This window comes from Coturnix japonica, chromosome Z, assembly GCF_054131305.1.
Source record: "Coturnix japonica strain WE chromosome Z, WE-NBRP24, whole genome shotgun sequence".
NCBI lineage: Eukaryota > Metazoa > Chordata > Aves > Galliformes > Phasianidae > Coturnix > Coturnix japonica.
In genome coordinates, this window is record NC_140702.1 from 15,782,480 (window position 1) to 15,801,098 (window position 18,619).

The 18,619-nt window shown below is 36.5% G+C and overlaps 1 protein-coding gene across 20 annotated transcripts in view; it reads left to right on the plus strand.

Annotated features, from left to right (window-relative positions):
• The window catches only part of MCTP1 (multiple C2 and transmembrane domain containing 1), a 242,401-nt gene that overhangs the window by 77,670 nt on the left and 146,112 nt on the right, over positions 1-18,619 (plus strand). For all 20 annotated transcript variants that reach the window (XM_085528959.1, XM_085528962.1, XM_085528964.1 and 17 more), the window contains exons 2-5: positions 1,501-1,615; positions 14,532-14,674; positions 16,721-16,800; positions 17,376-17,484. In XM_085528959.1, coding sequence (XP_085385085.1) covers positions 1,501-1,615; positions 14,532-14,674; positions 16,721-16,800; positions 17,376-17,484 — 447 coding nt within the window. The remainder of the gene's footprint in view (positions 1-1,500; positions 1,616-14,531; positions 14,675-16,720; positions 16,801-17,375; positions 17,485-18,619) is intronic.

Consider the following 18,619-nt stretch of genomic DNA (forward strand, 5'->3'; position numbering starts at 1 on the left):
GTGTTTTACTAATTTCTACTTTCATGGTTAAATTTTGAAATTTAAAATGTTGGATAAAAAACGATTCAGTGAAGTCTTGATTTAGTGTGGCAACCTCAAATTTTACTTACATAATTTAAATGCCGTTTGTATAATGTGAGAAGGCTGGCTTGACTTCTTAATGCTTATGAGTAGTTAATATCTATTTGTTTTCTTTTTCATTTTTATTTCATGCTGTTCATGTTTTGCAGTCTTCTTATGCTGCTTATCTAAGCATTTCTGGTCTGCTTCAGTCGCTCTCTGAATAAGTAATTAATGAAAAGTAAAGAAAATTAAAAAAAAAAAAAAGAAAAAGGAAAAAAAAAGAAATGAAAGGTATAGGGGAAGGAGTGAAAATGATTACTTGGGAAGACACCACATTGTGCCCTTCCAAAACTTGCAGGGAATTTACAAGCGGGAGAGGGACTGATGTTTTACACTGTCTGATAGGGATAGAACAAGGGGGAATGGCTTTAAACTAAAAGATTTAGGTTAGATGTTAAAGGAGAAATTTTTTACTCAGAGAGTGGTGAGGTGCTGAAACAGGCTGCCCCATATGAAGATCTCCCATCCTTGGAGGTGTTCAAGGCCAGGCTGGATGACATCCTGGGCAGCCTGATCAAGGTGGCAGGGATGTTGGAACTTGATGATGTTTAAGGTCCCTTCCAACTTAAGTTTTTCTATGCTTCTGTGATTTATATCCTAGCATGGGAGAATCTAACGGTGATGCTCTCTGTGAATGATATAAGAAACTTTTATCTGTACTGAGAACGAATAATAGATGCAGCCACTGTAATCTTAAAATTAAATGCAGTGTTCAAAACATGAATGGCAATTAGATGCAATTTACAGACAGATGCGTTCAGAACTCTTTTCCAAAAATTTATAAATTTAGGAGGAAATACAATATATCTCCTTTGTCATTGAGTATGGCAGCATAATTACTATTCATGTGGTCCAGAGAGTTTTTCTTCTTCTGACTTCCCTTATTTTTTTAATTCTTTAGTTACAGTTCATAAAAATAATCTCAGGATCTTATCTTTGCTCTGGCAAGTGTTCAAAGCAAAAAGGCATATATTGCAGATTAAGAGTTTGAACTATACTTGTTGTCTTTAGGGTATTCTGAAGTTTTCCCCAAGGATGTTCTTCACCAATTTCCTTCCATCACTCTTTGGAAAAATCACATAGTTTTCAAAGCAGTGCAGTAGCCTGTCATAGCCAACCAGGAATGAAAATGAATGTAATTAAATGTGAGGTTGCCATTATAAATATAAATAACAAAGAATCATTTTACAAACACAAGGACAAAAAAAAGATTCTCAGGAACTGTCATGCTGAAGATGGGCACTGGTTCTGTTAGCTGTAAGATGGGGGAATGAGAAAAATACTGGTCTTAGTTCAACAGGATAACAATGCCAGGGAAAAACAAACTTTATTCAAAACTTTTATTAACATTAGCTGTTGTATTCTTTTCCCCTCCAGAAAACAAGTTCAGTTGGACCTAGTAATGCAGATTTTCCCTCTGGGGATCCCGGAATGTACCAACTGGACATTACTTTAAAGAGAGGACAGAATTTAGCAGCACGAGATCGTGGAGGTAAGTACATGTTGGTAAACACTAACTTAATGCTTGGGAAATTGAATTTCCATTGGTTTAATTTTTACATTATTAAAGTAGCTTTTATTAGATTGGTCAGTAGTGCACTTTTGGAACAGCTATTTAAACATGATAAATCTAGTTAATAACCTAGTGAAAATATATTCGTTATGAGAGAGAAAAAAACACAAGTATATCTGCAACTGAAAAAATAGTTTTGTATAAAGGCTTTCTGTATCAACTTGGGGAAGTTATTTGGCTGATTTTAGGTCTCAAGTACAGCAGCAGAAACCAAGAAAGCTGTTTACATCAAAAAAAGGCTTCCTCAAAGCATATTGATGAGGGGAAATAGCCTCAAGTTGTGCCAGGGTAAGTTTAGGTTGGAAATCAGAAAAAATTTCTTAACAGAAGGGGTTGTTAGGCACTGGAAAAGGCTCCCTAGGAAGGTGGTTAAGTCACCATCTTTGGATGTGTTTAAAAACCATTAGGATGTAGTGCTCAGGGACATGATTTAACAGAGTATTGTTAGTTAGCTTAGCATGGTTAGGTTAGGGTTGGACTCGATGATCTTTGAGGTCTTTTCCAATCTGAGTGATTCTGTGATTCTGTGATAGCCTATCAAGCTTTACCTGACATTCATCAAAAATAAAAATACTAAAACCTATTTGTTTGAGCTGGAGGGACATCCATGTTGCTTGTTTGGTTTTTGAAAGATATAATACAATTCATGTATATTTGCCATTCTTAGTATTTATAAATGAACTGAAATGTGACTATAAATATTCCGTTTGTTTGCAAAGAAAAAATCTGTAAATACTTTCCTGATAATACAGGAGTCTAAAGTAAACAAAGGGCAGGAAATCTGCCTCCTGAGGTGGAATCCCAGTTTCTGAACTGAGTTATTGGTGCTGTATAAGATGTTAAGTGCTTTTAAAGATCTGTTCAAAAACCTGCTACTTTGGAATCAAACATCCTTGTTCTACTTCTCATGTTTCTTCAGTGCCTAGACACGAAGTTGTTTTGCATGATTGTCACCCTGCATTGGAGCCTGTAATTCACTTCAGACACAGACACTTAAAAGCATTCTTTGAGAACACTGAGCAACTGCTAAATTTTATGTTGAAACATTATGGAGGAAGAAGGTGGCTGCTGAGCCTCTTTTCAGGGAATAGTCTTGTGGGCTATTTTTTTTACCACAAAAAGTAGATGCCTTTCTTTTTTAATTCTTTCCTAACCATGAAAACACTCAGCCCTCCCTCTCACGCAACGGAGGATTTGTTTTAGCACGCCACTGCAATTGTGTCATTAAGAAGAGTATGTGTTGCCATAGTGAAGTATAAGGATCCTTCAGGTCAGGTGGGGAGCTACAGATGTGCTTGCTCCCACACTGACTGCATGTTTGATTTCAAAACTTAGAGAGAAAAATACAAAAACAGTAACTTGCTCAGGACACCAAGCTGAGCCTGAATGTCTACTGTTCTGCTTTGTGTTTGGTTTGTTTTCCCTTTCTCTTGCAGTTATGCAGAGTGGAGATATTGTCAGCATTTGCAGAACTGGGTTCTGAGGGTACCGTCTAGGCATTAGGAAAGAGCATAGTGGATTTAGATAGTTGCTAAGAGGAAAGTGCACAGAAGAGGGTTAAGTTTGGGAAGTCATTTTTCTCTGAATGCTCTCTTTTATGCTTTCCATAATACTTCATATATATATATGTGTGTGTGTATGTGTGTACATTTATTAAAGTAGCCCCAGAAGTGTTTCATTAACAAGGAGCATGTAGATCAGAATTCATACTAGAAGTTTCTGTGAGTACCAGAGGAGATTCAGCAAGTTCATGGAAGTTCACTGAAGATATTGAAATGTGCACAGAAAAAACCAATATATATATATATATAAATCCAATTCTAAAAGTCCTATTTCATTTATTTATTTATTTATTTGTTTGTTTGTTTGTTTGTTTGTTTATTTAATTCTTGGTGCCTAGAAAAAACATAAGGAACATTTGAGGGAAATAATTTATTGCTGGTCACATCCTCATTTTTCCATCAGCACCTGTTTTGAGACACTGATGGAGACAAAATTCTGGTCTCACTGGGAGCTCATTCTGAACCAGTACCAGCATTTTTTTTGTATTGCCTACATGCTTCAGCACTGTTTGTGTTAAGGATTTCGATCCAGAATGCGATTATGGGACAATTCCTGGAAAGCACTGTGTGAGTATATGTATCCAACTGCCAAATGGAGCTGTCAAGACTGATGTGTTGGATATTAAAATCAGAGGATGGGAGATTTCTCATGTCATGAAGATGTCATATACTATAAGTTGCAACACTCTCCCTCCAAAATCTTCAGATTCTCTGCTTAAAGCCTGACTGTTGTACTTTCTGAGTTTTGACTTGCTCCAAAAGCATAATGGAGCTATATGGTAGAAAAGAATTTGCTTTTAAATTTAGCTTTTTGCTTCTTAATTCTTGAACTTCTGTTTCACATATCTTTTTAGAAACCTGGTGCTGAACATATTGCAGTCTTTGAATTCAACACTGAATTCTCATGGCATGAATGTTCTGCACACTTTGTCTTGCACAGATTTATAAAAAGAGGCACCATAATATTCTCTGAGGAAAGGGAAAAGATTGCAGCTTTATTTATATGGATAGCAATGCCAGTATTTGTCATGGCTATGAGCTGATAAATAACAATGTTGATAGTCACAACAAAGGAAGAACAGAACATTCTTAATGAGAGGACCAACATCTTGCTGTTCCTTTCTCAAAATATTGAAAATAGCTCTTGTTATTGCAGTCAATAATTCTGCACCAGTATGTCAGAAGGAAACGTAACTATTCATGTTAAGTCCTCATTTTTATAGGAGATTCTGTCTTCAGTCTGATACAGCTTTCTTTCCATGCACCACTCGGCTGTGGTGTCGAATGCCATTTCAGCTATGACGATACATTTTACATTTTTGCTTCTGTCAGAATCCTTTTGTGACCACAGATATGGTTTATATCTATAGTAGCTGCTTTTTTTAAGCCCTTCCTAAAGTAAACCACATACCTATTTAGATTTCAAAAATTATTTTCCAAGCCTCTTCTCTTACCTGTAAGAATTGTGGAAAACTTTGCAAGTTGATAGTATTAACAATTTAACCTTACACCTTTTATCTTTGTTTTCTTTTTTAATTTCTCATTTCTTTACTTTTCTTTTTTTTTTTTCTTTTTTTTTTTTTTTTTTTTTTTTCTTTTTTAAAGTGGATAATACCATGTGTGGTATATATACCATGAGGTTTTTCCAGGATTAAAATTTATAGATTGAAAAAATAAATAAATTGATATGTTGCTGGTCTTTGAAATGCATGCAGATTTCATGCAGCTACTTTCAATCAATGATATGCATTTACAGATTATTTTTTTTCAGTATCTTTATATATGTATAATTTTTGTAACAAAAGAGAAAAAGAGAAAGTGATTTATCCATTTTTGCTTCAAGAGTGACTCATGTTGAGATGTAAACTGGAATACTGTAGGGAATTACATTTTAGTCATCACTGTTCTGCCATACTCTTCAGTTCAAGGAACAATATCCAAAATATTCTTATAAAGGTTTTGAATAGATTTTCTTCACAGTCTTCTCTTGTTTCACTGGAGCCCAGAAGTCTTTTGTGTTCTCTGAGAAATGTGCAGGCCGATTTGCAGTTCCATTTTAGACAAAGTTGGGCAATAAGCTACACAGATTAACTGCAGTTTGTGTTTTAAAAGCAGACTGGATACAAGATGAATTTTAACAAAAGACATGAAGACTTACCTGATCTTGCAATGCAGCACAAGGAGGATTAGTTTTGGATGTGAATCTTTTATCAGATCTTTTAACATGACTGGAAGCAACTTGTGTGTGTGAAATATTCCAGGTGGAGATCCTCGGAAGAGGCATTTGAATAAGGGCAGAAGACTTTGGCCTTTCTTTGGCAGAAGGATAGTAAAAAAAATAAGCCAGAAGTAGTGTGCAGTATGCAATGCCAATGCTGCACTTCAGATTGATTGATCTCTCATTTTCAGTATGAAATTTTTACATCATTAAGAACTCAGCTGATGAAATCAAGGATAATCAGTAGAGAGGACAGCCAAAATCAGGAAATTCTTGAGGAACTGTAATAGTATAAAAATATAGATAGATAGTTTGCTTTTTATCTGTGTATCTCTTTATCTATTTACATCTTTAGGATCTGTAAGAAAAGAAAGTGCCAGTTAAGTAAAACAAAAGGAATCAGAAAGCCTTTAAAATAGTTCTGATTCTATGCAGACACAAAATATTTAAAGCACACTTATATGAAATGATACATTCAACCACAGAAAATGTATATTATGTTTGAGCAGTGCTTCACTGTTTAGCACATAGAAATCCAGTCCTTACCTTGGTTAAAATATAGTGCAGACAGAGAAGCTGTTCATCTTTATGATTCAGAGAATTTTTTACAGTCTGTGAAATACTACTAAGTCTGTTACGTAGTCAAGAATGGTGAGATCATGTCCATGTTCTGTTTCCTGTGGAGGTGATAGGAGGAGGATATTGTCATAAATCTGAGTATAGTACTTAGCTGCCTATACCATGGAATTTTACTGTGAAATTTCTACAGTTCCATAATAAACAGTCCTGGTACATTTGAAAACAACAGTTGCTTTGAATTTCCTCTGGCAGAGGCTGTTGGTGCTGGCTCTGTGCCACCTTGAACAGAAACTGGCAAGTAATGGCATTTTTCAACCACCACTGCCTGAAGGCTACCAGCTTCCTTGCAACCCTAATAGTTAGGCTTCCAAATAAAACATTGAGTGTTTGGAGCCTCTGAATGTTCTGAGCCATAATCTACATCTCTGGGTAGTGATTTAATACAGTAAAAAGTTCAAAAATTCTCAAGTGGAATTTTATTTATGAGAGTTACATAGATTGTACAAAAATATTTATTTATGTGACTGAGTGGTTGCATACAAATGCACTCAGGAAAATTACAAATTACTTTGTAGGTTTTTTTCAAACATATTTTAATCAATTGCTTTGATTTGAAAAGTACAGTGAGTAAGTTCATATGCTGTAAACTCCAAAACTCCAAAAGTAATGCCTTCTATTTATTTCTGTGGAAAAGAGCAAAATATCAGTATTTGATAGAATTCTCAGCTTTGAAACATTCTTCTTCTGCATAGTCATTACAATTAGTTTTGCATTTTTGCCAGTGATGAACAATAACCTGCATGCGCTTGTAAAAATTTGCATGACCATCTGGAATGCTTCTCATCTTTCATGTCTCTGTCACCACTGCTGAAATGCACCACCCACTGCCTCACTGGGCTCACACCTACTGTTTAATGTCCATCAACATTCAGCAACCATTGATGAATGTCAGTGGGTGCAGTTTTTTCTGCATGGATGATTTCAGTGGCACACCTTTGCTCCATATGCACTTCTGTATCAGACACTATTCTGTCAGATTGCCCGTCTGCTACCATCTGTCACACAGCGGCAAAGTGTAACGAATTCTGGTGGGAAAGTTCAACCTCTACTGCCATACAACCAGTATGGCAACTACTCTTGCTGATGTTGTAGACCAACATCATTAAATACAGGCATTACTTTTCGAGCAGCCCTTGCATGTTGCTGAAGTGGCATGGTTTAAATACTGCATCGCTGTACTGCTGTAGTAATTGCAGAAACGCGTGTTGAAAATTGAGTGAAGTTCCTGAGTGAACAACTGGTGGAACAATCTGATAAGTCATTAGAAGAAATCAAACAGTTATGGGCTTAGTACATCTGAAGAAGAATTGGAAATGTTACCTTGTTAGCACAGTGCTGTTATGTCTGGTGTTTTTGTTTTGTATTTTTTCTTTTTTTGATGACCTTAAAAAAAGTATTGAAATAGTAACATTAATGTTTTAACAAGGCAATAAAAATGTTGTTTTAAGACAAGTTTCTCATACTACATTTCTGCAAATGCTTCTTCTGTTTCACAAGCATTAATGGTTGGTTGGTTTTCCAACCTAAATGTTACTCTGATTTTGTAATTAGTTATTTGTTTAAATGTGTATTCTTAAATAAGGATGCTTATTTTGGCCTCATTGAAATCTTTATATGCCTTTTTCATAGGCAGAAACAAGTCTTAGAAAGAAAGATGAAAAGCTGTGATTGTTTTAACCCATAATTTTTTAATGGGCACTGAATAATTGAATTTTTATATTCCCTTTTGACTTCCAAGTGGAAGATCTCTACATCCTGTAGCACTTGTGTGTTCACTGTGAACTTGTAATTAGCATTTTCATTCTTAATATAATAATGTTCCATAAGTGCTTTTTAAATAAACTATTGTCCTTTTCATGTGAATTAGGGAGGTAATTCTTTGTTACCTGGGCAGAAGGACAGAAACTAGGGTTACCTATGGGAAAGCTGTAGTTTTGAGAGTAAGCAGTAGTATAAGTAAACAAACCAAATGTCTATTTGTTAAATTAATGGGAAATAATTTGCAGTAAAGGTATTTCCCAGCTTTAATATTGGACTAACAGTGCTTCTGAGATGACATATGCTTTGTGTTTCTTTTAATGAGACTTTACATATTACAATTTTGAAATACAGGATGTACAAGATACTTGAAGCTGCTACATGTTCTGCTTCATATATTGAATTGACACATACTTGAGAAACATCCTTCCACTTTTTCATCTTACTTGATTGTAAGAAAGTAACTTGAGACTGAGGAACCTTGCTAAGAAGGGAATGAATATGGATGGAGTTGGAAAGAAAGGGAAGGGCCCAGACATCAGTGAAAGAGCACTTCATCCTGGCTTTTATCAGAAATAGTGTTGCCAGAAGGAGCAGGGAAGTGGTCATCCGTCTGTACTCAGTACCAGTAGGTGAGGCTGCATCTCAGGAACTGTGCTCAGTTTTGCGCTCCTCATTACAAGTAAGACGCTGAGGCTCTGGAGCATGTTCAGAGGACAGTGAATCTGGTGAGGGGTCTGAAGCACAATTCTTCTGAGGAGTGGCTGAAGGAACTAGGGTTGTTCAGTCCACAGAATAGAAGGACAGGGGAGACCGTATTGCTCTCTACAGCTGCCTGAAAGGAGTTTGGGGTGAGGTAAGGGACAGCCTCTTCTCCTGCATAACTAGTAATAGAAATTGAGAGAATGGTCTCAAGTACCCCAGGGGAGATTCAGGTTGGATGTTTGGAAAAATTTCTTCACTGAAAGAGCAATCAAGTACTGGAATTGGGCTACCCAGGGAAGAGGTTGAGTCACCATCCATGGTGTTGTTAAATCATAGAATCATAGAATTGCTCAGGTTGGAAAAGACCTTAAAGATCATCAAATCCAACTGCAACCTAATCGTGCTACCCTAACTCTTAACAACCCTCTGCTAAATCACGTGTCTGAGCACCACATCCAAACAGTTTTTAAACGCAACCAGGGATGGGGACTCAACCACCTCCCTGGGGAGTCTATTCCAGTGCTTAACAACCCTTTCTGTAAATAACTTTTTCCTGATATCCAACCTAAACTTCCCCTGGCAAAACTTGAAGCCTTTTTTGCCGTGTCCTGTCACCTGAGAAGAAAGCAGCCCCACTCTCACTCTCTCACTGCAGTCACCTTTCAGGTGACAAAGAGAGCAAAAAGGTCTCCCCTCAGCCTTCTCTTCTCCAAACTAAACAGCCACAGTTCCTTCTGCTGATCACTGCAGCTGCCAACTGGATTTAACTCAACTGACCACAACTCTTTGGGCCCAGCTGTACAGACAGTTTTTTACGCAGTAGAGTGTTTGACTATCCAAACTGTGGGCAACCAGTTTCACCATGACAATGTTGGGGGGGTGGAGCAGTGTTCAAGGCTTTTACTGAAGTCCAGGAAGACCACACTGACAGCATTACCTTCATCCACAAAGTGGGTTACCTTGTCATGGAATGATATCAAATTTGTCATGCACAATCTACCAATCTACCATTCATGATGCCATGTTGACTGGGCCTGATTCCCTGTTTGATCTTTAATTGTTCTGTGGTGACTCTTGAGATTATCTGTTCTGTAGCCTTCTCTGGCACCAGTGTAAGACTGATAGTTCTGTAGCTGTCAGGATCATCTTTCCAGCCCTTTTTGAAGATGGCCATCACATTTGCCAGTCTCCAGTCCACCGGGACATCGCCAGTTAGCCAGGACTGTTGAAGGATGACAGAGAGTGGCTTGGCAACCAGCCTCCAACCATCACATCCCCCACAATATCTTCTTTATTAATGAACAGCAATTTCAGAAGTGTGCTTTGCCTTGTTAGCTCCTATACCAACTCACTCTAGGAACATCTGAGACTGTTCCCTTTCTGCTGTACTATATTTCCAGCAGACATCTGGGAAGTTGTGATGAGAGCAAGTCCTCATGTTTGGATGTTGTACTATTGAACATGGTTTAGTGGGGAGATATTGGTAGTAGGTGGGCAGTTGGACAAGATGATCTTGGAGGTCTTTGCCAGTCTTGGTGATTCTGTGATTCTGTGTTCTGTGATGTAAGGGAGTCTTGTGACTTGCGTTAGGATTTGGGTGGGGGGATGAAGCTTTTCTAAAGTTGGTGCTTAGCCTTAATATTTCTGTAGAAAATAAAATTCTGTGGAAAATGTGTTGATTAAACGCAGTTTTGTATGGCTCAATGTCATTAGCTGCCTACCAGGAAGACCTTAAAGAATTGTGTTATTTGCTTTTCTTTTACAACTGAGGCTATAGGGAGAGGAGAATAATATTGTATTTTGTGATTTCTCAGTGGTCAGGAAACAGGTATTAATTGCAAGGATGAAAATCTGAATTGGAAGTGAAAGCTTTGGGCACAATCTCTTGTACCTTCGGGACTAGGCTTGAATGTGGCTCTCTGTTTTGTTCTGAAAGTTGTTCTGGACTGTAAGTGAAAAGCAGAAGTGGAAAAATGAATGTGTGCTGTAGTTAAATGATTTTAATTATATTGGTTAATTAGTTTGTTTGAGAGAAATACCAGTTGCTCACCATTTTTCTAAAATGTTTTCTTTTTTCTCCTTGATGCTTGAAGTTTGAAGCATCTATAGGTGAAATGGCAGCTGGATGTGCTGTTTTAATGTTTGTTTGTTTTTTTTGAGGTACCATAATCAGTTTTCTGGTTCTAGTGTGAGATTTTAAAATTTACCTTTAGGTATTCAGTGTCTGGCTTTCACACATTACTGGTGGATCTTCAGCTGAGGTTTTCCAGATATGATGGATGTTTGACTTTGGTCACATTGAGTCAAATGCAGAAATACTGTAGGGAGATGTGCATGCCTTTGCCGCATTCTTTCTCAGTTGCAGCAGTTGCTTGGTCCTGTGGTTCCATCTAGCCCTGTGTTTGTTCCTGAATTTTCTTTGATTAGCAGTTTATCCCATTATATTAAATAGGATTTCATTAAGGAAAAGAGTCTGATCAACAAAGAGACAAGTATCTTGAAAAGTCTGTTAGAAAGCTCCTGAAGGATCACTTAACTGTTTTTGTGATGGTGGAGAGCATCTGTGCTCAGCTTCAGCAGAATGTTTATGTGTCAGTTTGGCTGATGCTTGCTAGGAAAAGAGAGTCTGCTACCCTGTGCAAAGAATTCTTATTGCCTTTGCACAGTCAATAGTGGTGCTTTAGGAGCTATTTAAGTATAGTGCTATCTTACTGCATGACTTTATCTGAAAGATTTTAAGCTCATGAGTGAAGGCTTATAATTATGATAACTGATGCAGGTAGAACAAGCATTTGGGCAATTAGACCTTAGTAACAGGGAAACCAATGGAAATTCTGTGACTTCAGTAATAACGATGTTTGGTTCTTTTAGGCTCACTCTAAAATGTCTCAGATTTTTCTGTTTTTCTGTGATGTTAACATCATAAGTAAAATACTTTAATAAGAGAGCAAAGATTTAGTCATGTAAATTGAACAGATGATGCTAATTAAAATTACACTTTAATATATATTTAAAATATTATTAGCACACAGTTAATATTGTATTTGTATGATAGTATCAATATCATGATATTAATACTGACTGTTGACATGGATGTATAATACATATAGTGAAATTATACAGTATATCTGAGCAAATGTTGTTGGTGTTATCATAAAAGATGTTAAAACTGTGATCCTGTGACACAGATCTCTGCAGTAGGTGGTGTCATCCAGTTCAGCTGAACTTCTTGCTAGGGGGATGCCAAGTATTGGTCTCTGCTGTGTCTCCTTTCATGCTTCTTGCTGTTCAGCGCAAAATTTGAGGTCTATTCCAGAAAGACATTTGGTTTCCTTGGCATAAGGGTGTTTAAAAAGGAATAACATCTTGACACCTGAGATTAGTGCTCAAAAATGTATTGTTAAAGCCCTATCACAGAATCACAGAATTGCAAGGGCTGAAAGGGTCCTCAAGAGATTGAGTGTAACCTCCCTGCTTAAGCAGGTTCCCCACAGTAAGTCACGCTGGTAGGCATCCAGATGGGTCTTGACTATCTCCATAGAAGCAGACTTCACAATCCCTCTGGGTAACCTGTTCCAGTGCTCTGTCTTTCTTTTGGTAAAGAAGTTCTTCTGCATGTCTGTATAGAACTTCCCATGTTTGACTTTTAGGCCGTTACTCCTCATGCTGTTGCTGTGCATCACTGAGAAGAGCCTGACCTCATCCATTTGCCTCCCACTTCCCTTTAGGTATTTGTAAACATTGATCAGATGCTGTCTCAGTCTTCTTTTCCCCAGGAGGAATAGACCCAGGTTACTCAGCCTTTCCTCATACAGGAGATATTCCAGGTCCTTTATCATCTTTGTGACCCTCCATTGGAATCCTTTTAGGAGGTCCCTGTCTTTTCTGAACTGGGGAGCCCAGAACTGTATTCCAAAGAAATTTTGGGATCCTTCTGGTTTTCCCCAACTCTGCCTGGTATTAGTGAAAGGCTACATGTCTGATTAGATTGATTTATTTTTAATTTTGTCTTTCTTATATATAACCTTTAAAAAACCTAATGGATTCTCTTCAAGGAATGTAAAAGATCTGTGGTGGCAATGGAGCTTCTAACTAAATGGATCTAATGAGTTCTTGGCTTTAAAATGGAGAATTCTCAAACCAAGTTTCAAGCATCCATGGCATAGAGTTACAAACCCTAAGGTTTTGCAATACACTGTAAATAATACTTGACATACTTCACTACTAAATTTGACACACAGAAGTGAATTAATATTAAACTGTTTGACATTTGGGTCCTAAAATATTCATTAAATATTTATCTTAATACAGCCTTTTAAATCCATTTCAAATTTCAAGGGAGTCTTATGAAATTTGCAGAAGAAGACATGCTGCCTAAAGCAGCAACTCAGGGCAATAGTGAGGAAGATCTCTGAGAATTATGACTTGTGGGAGATACTAATACTGCTCTTGTTGATTTTTTGGTGTCCATGTTTAAAGTATTTTCCAGGTTTCATAGTACGAATTCAAACATGAAAACCCTCAGGCTAATCATGCTAGATTAAACTTTTATGTCACTGAAATACAGTTCTGGTAATGACAAAATGGAGTGATCATAACTGTCTCACCTGAGATCCCTCCTTCTCAATTTCATTTTTAAGAGATCTATGATTTTAGCTAAAGAGTACTGACATCTTGTGGCTACATGAAATAGTGCAAAGAGCTTTAGTGAGGTGGTCCTTATGTACGGAAGAGCATGGCGCAGTTTAATGAAACATAACATATCCATTTCTTTAAAGATTTAAGCACAAACGTGAATTTGAGAAACAGATGACAGAATTATGAGGATGAACTCCATTGAGCATTTTTCATTAAAATGTTTTTCACTTACATGAAGGGAAAATCTTACCCATTGGTGACTTAGGGGAGGTAATTAGTTTGAATTTTCAAACTTTTTTCTTTCTTTCAAATATTTGAAAGATTTTGAAGATTAGTAATAAAAAATAGAGAGGGTAAAGACATAGTGCCTTTTTCAACCATAGTCAGTCTTCCACTAGAACTGTAGCTTGCTGGCTTCTGTGTCTTCTGTGTGGTTAACCTGAAGTAAGACCACACCCAGATGCACATCAGTCATGTTTCTGGTCTGGATCCATCCACACGCTACTTACCAGCTGCTTCCTGAGATGCCTGATAAGGCAAACACGAGGACTGCAGTTCCTCCTTCTTCAGCCCTCATCAAGGGGCATCTCTAAGGCCTTAATAAATCCCACTTGTACGGTCTTTCTTCTGACTCATCTGAACTGACACTTTACACTCACATCTCACTCAGTCTCTACTGATTAGATTTTGAACATCTTTATTTCTCTTTTCCAAGTTCCCTTCAGAGTTACTTGTTTGCTCATTGTTAACTGTTCCCCATTTGTATCAGAGAGCTTGAAGCTGTGCACGTATGCAATTATGTGACTTATCTGAACTTTGTGGACTGACATTGGAGGAAATTTGCTCATCTTGACTGTCATGAAAGGGGGAATCATGGATTCTAAGGTCAATACAGTGTTACACTTGTAATGCCAGTGGAGCCAGGATTTGTTCCTAGCATCTGCCCGTGCATTTTTAAAGGCATCATGTAATTAGATGACTATGTTACAGAAAGCAATTTTATAATCTAATTTTTGTGATAGCATTAGGGTGAAATCCTAGTCCTAATAAAGTCATGTTTTTTTAACCAAACAATACACTGGAATAACCAGCATTTCGTGTGTGACTGAGTTTGGATTACAGACAACAGAAGGTAATGCAAGCACCCTCTCATTATTAGTGCTACAAATTAGCTGAGTACTGGCTCTGTAAAATTAGATTGTGACAATGAAAATGTAATCAAGATGATGCTTTTAATATAACTGTCAATAAAGACTGTATTTGTATCTGAATTGAATTTAAAGGTCATAATTAACAGAGTATGTTTCATCAACAGGAACCAGTGATCCATACGTCAAGTTCAAACTTGGAGGAAAAGAAGTGTTTAGAAGTAAAACAATACACAAGAACCTCAATCCTATATGGGAAGAAAAAACTTGCATTCTTATAGATAACCCACGAGAACCCTTGTATATAAAGGTGAGACAGTGTATTATTTATGTCAGACAAATTACAGCCAAAGAGTTATTGACAGAATTTGTATTTTTAAATACAAAGTATATTATTAAAAAAAGCTTTAAGTAAATTATAATTCTACATTGGTCCTTTCTTGCCCTTATTGCCTTTAGGAATTCATGAGGAATGAACACATGCCAGGCTTTGTAGAAGAAAGAAGCAGATTCAAAAGGAGAAAGCTAGCTACCTGCTTTAAGTCAAATAGCAACACCTAAGTTGACAAGGAAATAGGAGTATGTGTTTTGTTTTTTTCTAGGAAGGATGCATTGGCAGGTATAATGTCCTTCTGTTCAGATATGACCTATGAACACAACATCTAATTATTCCAGTATTTGTAGCTCACTCAGATATTGTAAGCCACTAAGGCCACTAAGATGATCAGAGGGCTGGAGCACCTCTCCTATGAGGAAAGGTTGAGGGAAACGGGCTTGTTTAGCTTGGGAAGGCTTTGGGGAGACCACATTGTGGTCTTCCAGTACCTGAAGGGAGCATTTAAACAAGAGGGTGGATAGTGATAGGACAAAGGTGAATGGTTTTAAATTGAGTCAGGGAGGTTTAGGTTAGAGATTAGGAGGATGTTTTTCACACAGAGGGTGGTGACGCACTGGAACATGTTGCCCAGGAAGGTTGTGGATGCCCCATCACTGGAGACATTCAACTCCAGGCTGGATGTGGCTCTGGGCAGCCTAGTCTGGTGGTTGGTGGTCCTGCACATAGCAGGGAGGTTGAAACTCATTGATCATTGTGGTCCTTTTCAACCCAGGCCATTCCATGATTCTATGATTCTAAGTCCTGGCTGAGGCGTACTGACTCAGCTGAATATGTCCACTGAATGTTTTCATTTTGTTAATTTGTAGAGAGAAAAAACATTTCTGTTTTGCAAGAATAACTGAGATTTTATCATTTATTTTTCTTTCACATTACAGTGAAAACGAAAGAGATAAAATATGATAGTATCCACTTGGGTAGATCAATGCATATAATTGACTTAGACACAAATACTTATGTATTCAGCCCAGAAGTTGAAGTGTATACATAAAAATCAAAGGCTTTGTGTCCAGCCCTATTACTCCTCCAATAATAATATATGTTCTCATTATTAACTACAAACAAGTGTCCTTCTGTGTTTAGAGCTAAAGATCTCTTCAGATCTCAGAAACAGTTGTGACAATTTTTGACAAGGAAATGTGACTTAACTAGGAAGTTTGGTTTTGATAATTGACAGTTCCTTACTTTTGGCTTGCATAGTTATGTGTTTTTGCTTTTTATCGTCCATCTTTTTTGTTCATTTCCCTTGAAAAGACATTCCTTAATAATTTGTCTTTCTTCATTCTGATTTGAGAAGACCTATTCTCAAATCAGGGACATCACTCAATATTATTAGCCACAGATTCTTGTTTGAATTTCAGTAAACTTGTCCAGGCGTGTTGTCAGAAAGTTAGCAGGCTGCATGCTCATAGTGGAGTAAAAAGTGTCACTGGTACCTTACATATCTATTAAGTCATTCATTGTCTTGCAGTATTTCTAAAATCTAAAAACCTCTGAAACCCAGACTGATAGAATTTGATCATATCTCATACTGGTGCAAGTGCTGTTTATAACCCACTTTTCACTATCGTACCACTCTCTTCCACTTATATTCTACAAGATTTGTAAGAGTGTTAATCCATGTTTAGCAAGTTAGTGATTCTCCTTGCTTTAATTTTTCTCTTGGTCTTCCACTTTTAGTGCCTGTATTTATACAAGTACTGAATCTGTTCACTTGCACAGACTGGTACTGGTATACCGTTGTGTCTTTACATTGTGCCTTCCAACTTCTAAATAAGCAGTTTCAAAATGCTGTATCTAAGAAGTTAATTGATACTTTCATTTACTCCTTGTCTGTCTGAGAGAGATGTGGCTTAACTTTGGAAAAGCTTTTTCAAGAAAATGAAGCAAGAATATTTTAAAAAAAAAAAAAAAAAAAGGTTTCTGATGCTGAAAAATGTTTTTATCTCCTGCGTATCTTAGGTTTTTGATTATGACTTTGGACTTCAAGATGACTTTATTGGTTCAGCATTTCTGAATCTTGCATCATTAGAATTAAACAGGTATGGCACAAATATGTCTATGGAGTAATTCCATATGTTTGCCAATTGCATGTTTGTGAGGCTGCAAATAGAACATAATGATGAAAATAGCAATGAAAACCTACCTCATATAAAACTGGCAGAGGAAAAATACTTGTTTTCAGGGAATTACTGTAATATGAATATTAATAAATATGCTAACAGAACATTTGTTGTAACATCTATAAAAATAACTTTTATGATCACTCTATTCCTGTTTTTATATTGTACTCTTGTTTTCACATTGTCTTCATTTACAGTAATAACACCTGCTGTTTATGTTTATTTTCCTTATGTTTTTTTTTTTAATCCATTACAATTGCAGCCAAGGTTTAATTACTTAAGTGTGTATAAGTACTTTACAAGGAGAAACACTATTTAGTGTTTACTTATGACTATTTAGAATGAAACACTTGAAGGTATAAATAAGCTAAATTTGTCACATCATTTTCAAGTAGCTTCAGATAAATACAGATTTCGTTAATTGTCATGATTCAGAAATGCAATTATCTGAGAGCCTGAAATCAAAGCAAATGCATGTGTTTTTTTTCTCCTAGGCAAACAGATGTTACCTTGAGCCTGAAGGACCCTCATTACCCTGACCATGATTTGGGAAATATTTTATTATCAGTTCTGCTGTCTCCTAGGGAAGAACAACGAGAAGTGGTAATGTCAAGATTTTAATAAGTGTTATCACTCCTTTTATCTCTATATGATTGGATGACTGAAAGCTTGAGAGCTATATATATCATGAGGTTAATTTGATTTTTACAGTTCTTAGGATAATGTTGAGCAATGTTTCTGTTATAGTTAAGCATACTTTGCCTGCAAAGGATCCTCTCAGAGAAAGTAGTGATTTATCCAGATAGAAAAATCTGCAGGTTCAATTGCAGGGGCATGATGGTGATTAACATTGATAATAATAATTCTAGTACTGCCATCTCTAGACAAGAATACTGAAATACTATTCCACTCTAAAAAGAAAGAAACTTGAGGAAAATAAGTATTTCTGATTTTTGGCTTTTAGTATTGAAGTTTTAAATTTCATTAAGAGTTTTCAGTTGAAAAATTGTCTGGTTTTATATGTTTATTATAATCCCTTCATCAATCTTAGTTTTCTAAGCTGTGTACTTGTTAGTGAAAATGTTTTGCTGTTTTAAATATGGATCCTGTTATTATGACAACTTCTGTCTGCAATTTGGATATGTTTTACAGGTTGACTTTTGACTTGAGTTGCAACAGTCCATTTGCAGTAGAAATATGAGACATGAAATCTTGCCTAGAGATGGCAAAATAATGTGGATTCCTTTTGCATCAGGAGGCGAAAAAAAGAATTTTATGAGATTTCCCATTTGCATTCGTTATCTGTTCTATAAACAGGGGTATGGTCAAGTTTATATTTGTAAGAGTATGTATGATTCTGTGAAGAAAAAGGATGCTACAGTGTCTGTTCCATACCTAACAAATATTGATGTCTTGTGATATTCTTTTTCCACTTTTCTATGAGCTCTAAATAGTAACTCAGTAATAGGAACTAGTTGTTTGATAATTGGTATGACAAAGATGTAGGGTTTTGAAAATAGATTTCTCAACTACTTTTTTCCTTTACAACATTCAGTTAGAAATTAGCAAAATAATGGCAAGTGGTTATAATGGAAGTTTATTTAAATTGTGTATTATCTTTTTTTAAGTGGTACATTTGTGGTGGCAACTCAGAGCAGAGCCTTGCAAACTTACAATGCAAGTGTGCCTTTGGGTAAAACCTGCATTTCTAAGTCAGCTGGTAATAACTCTGTTGTAA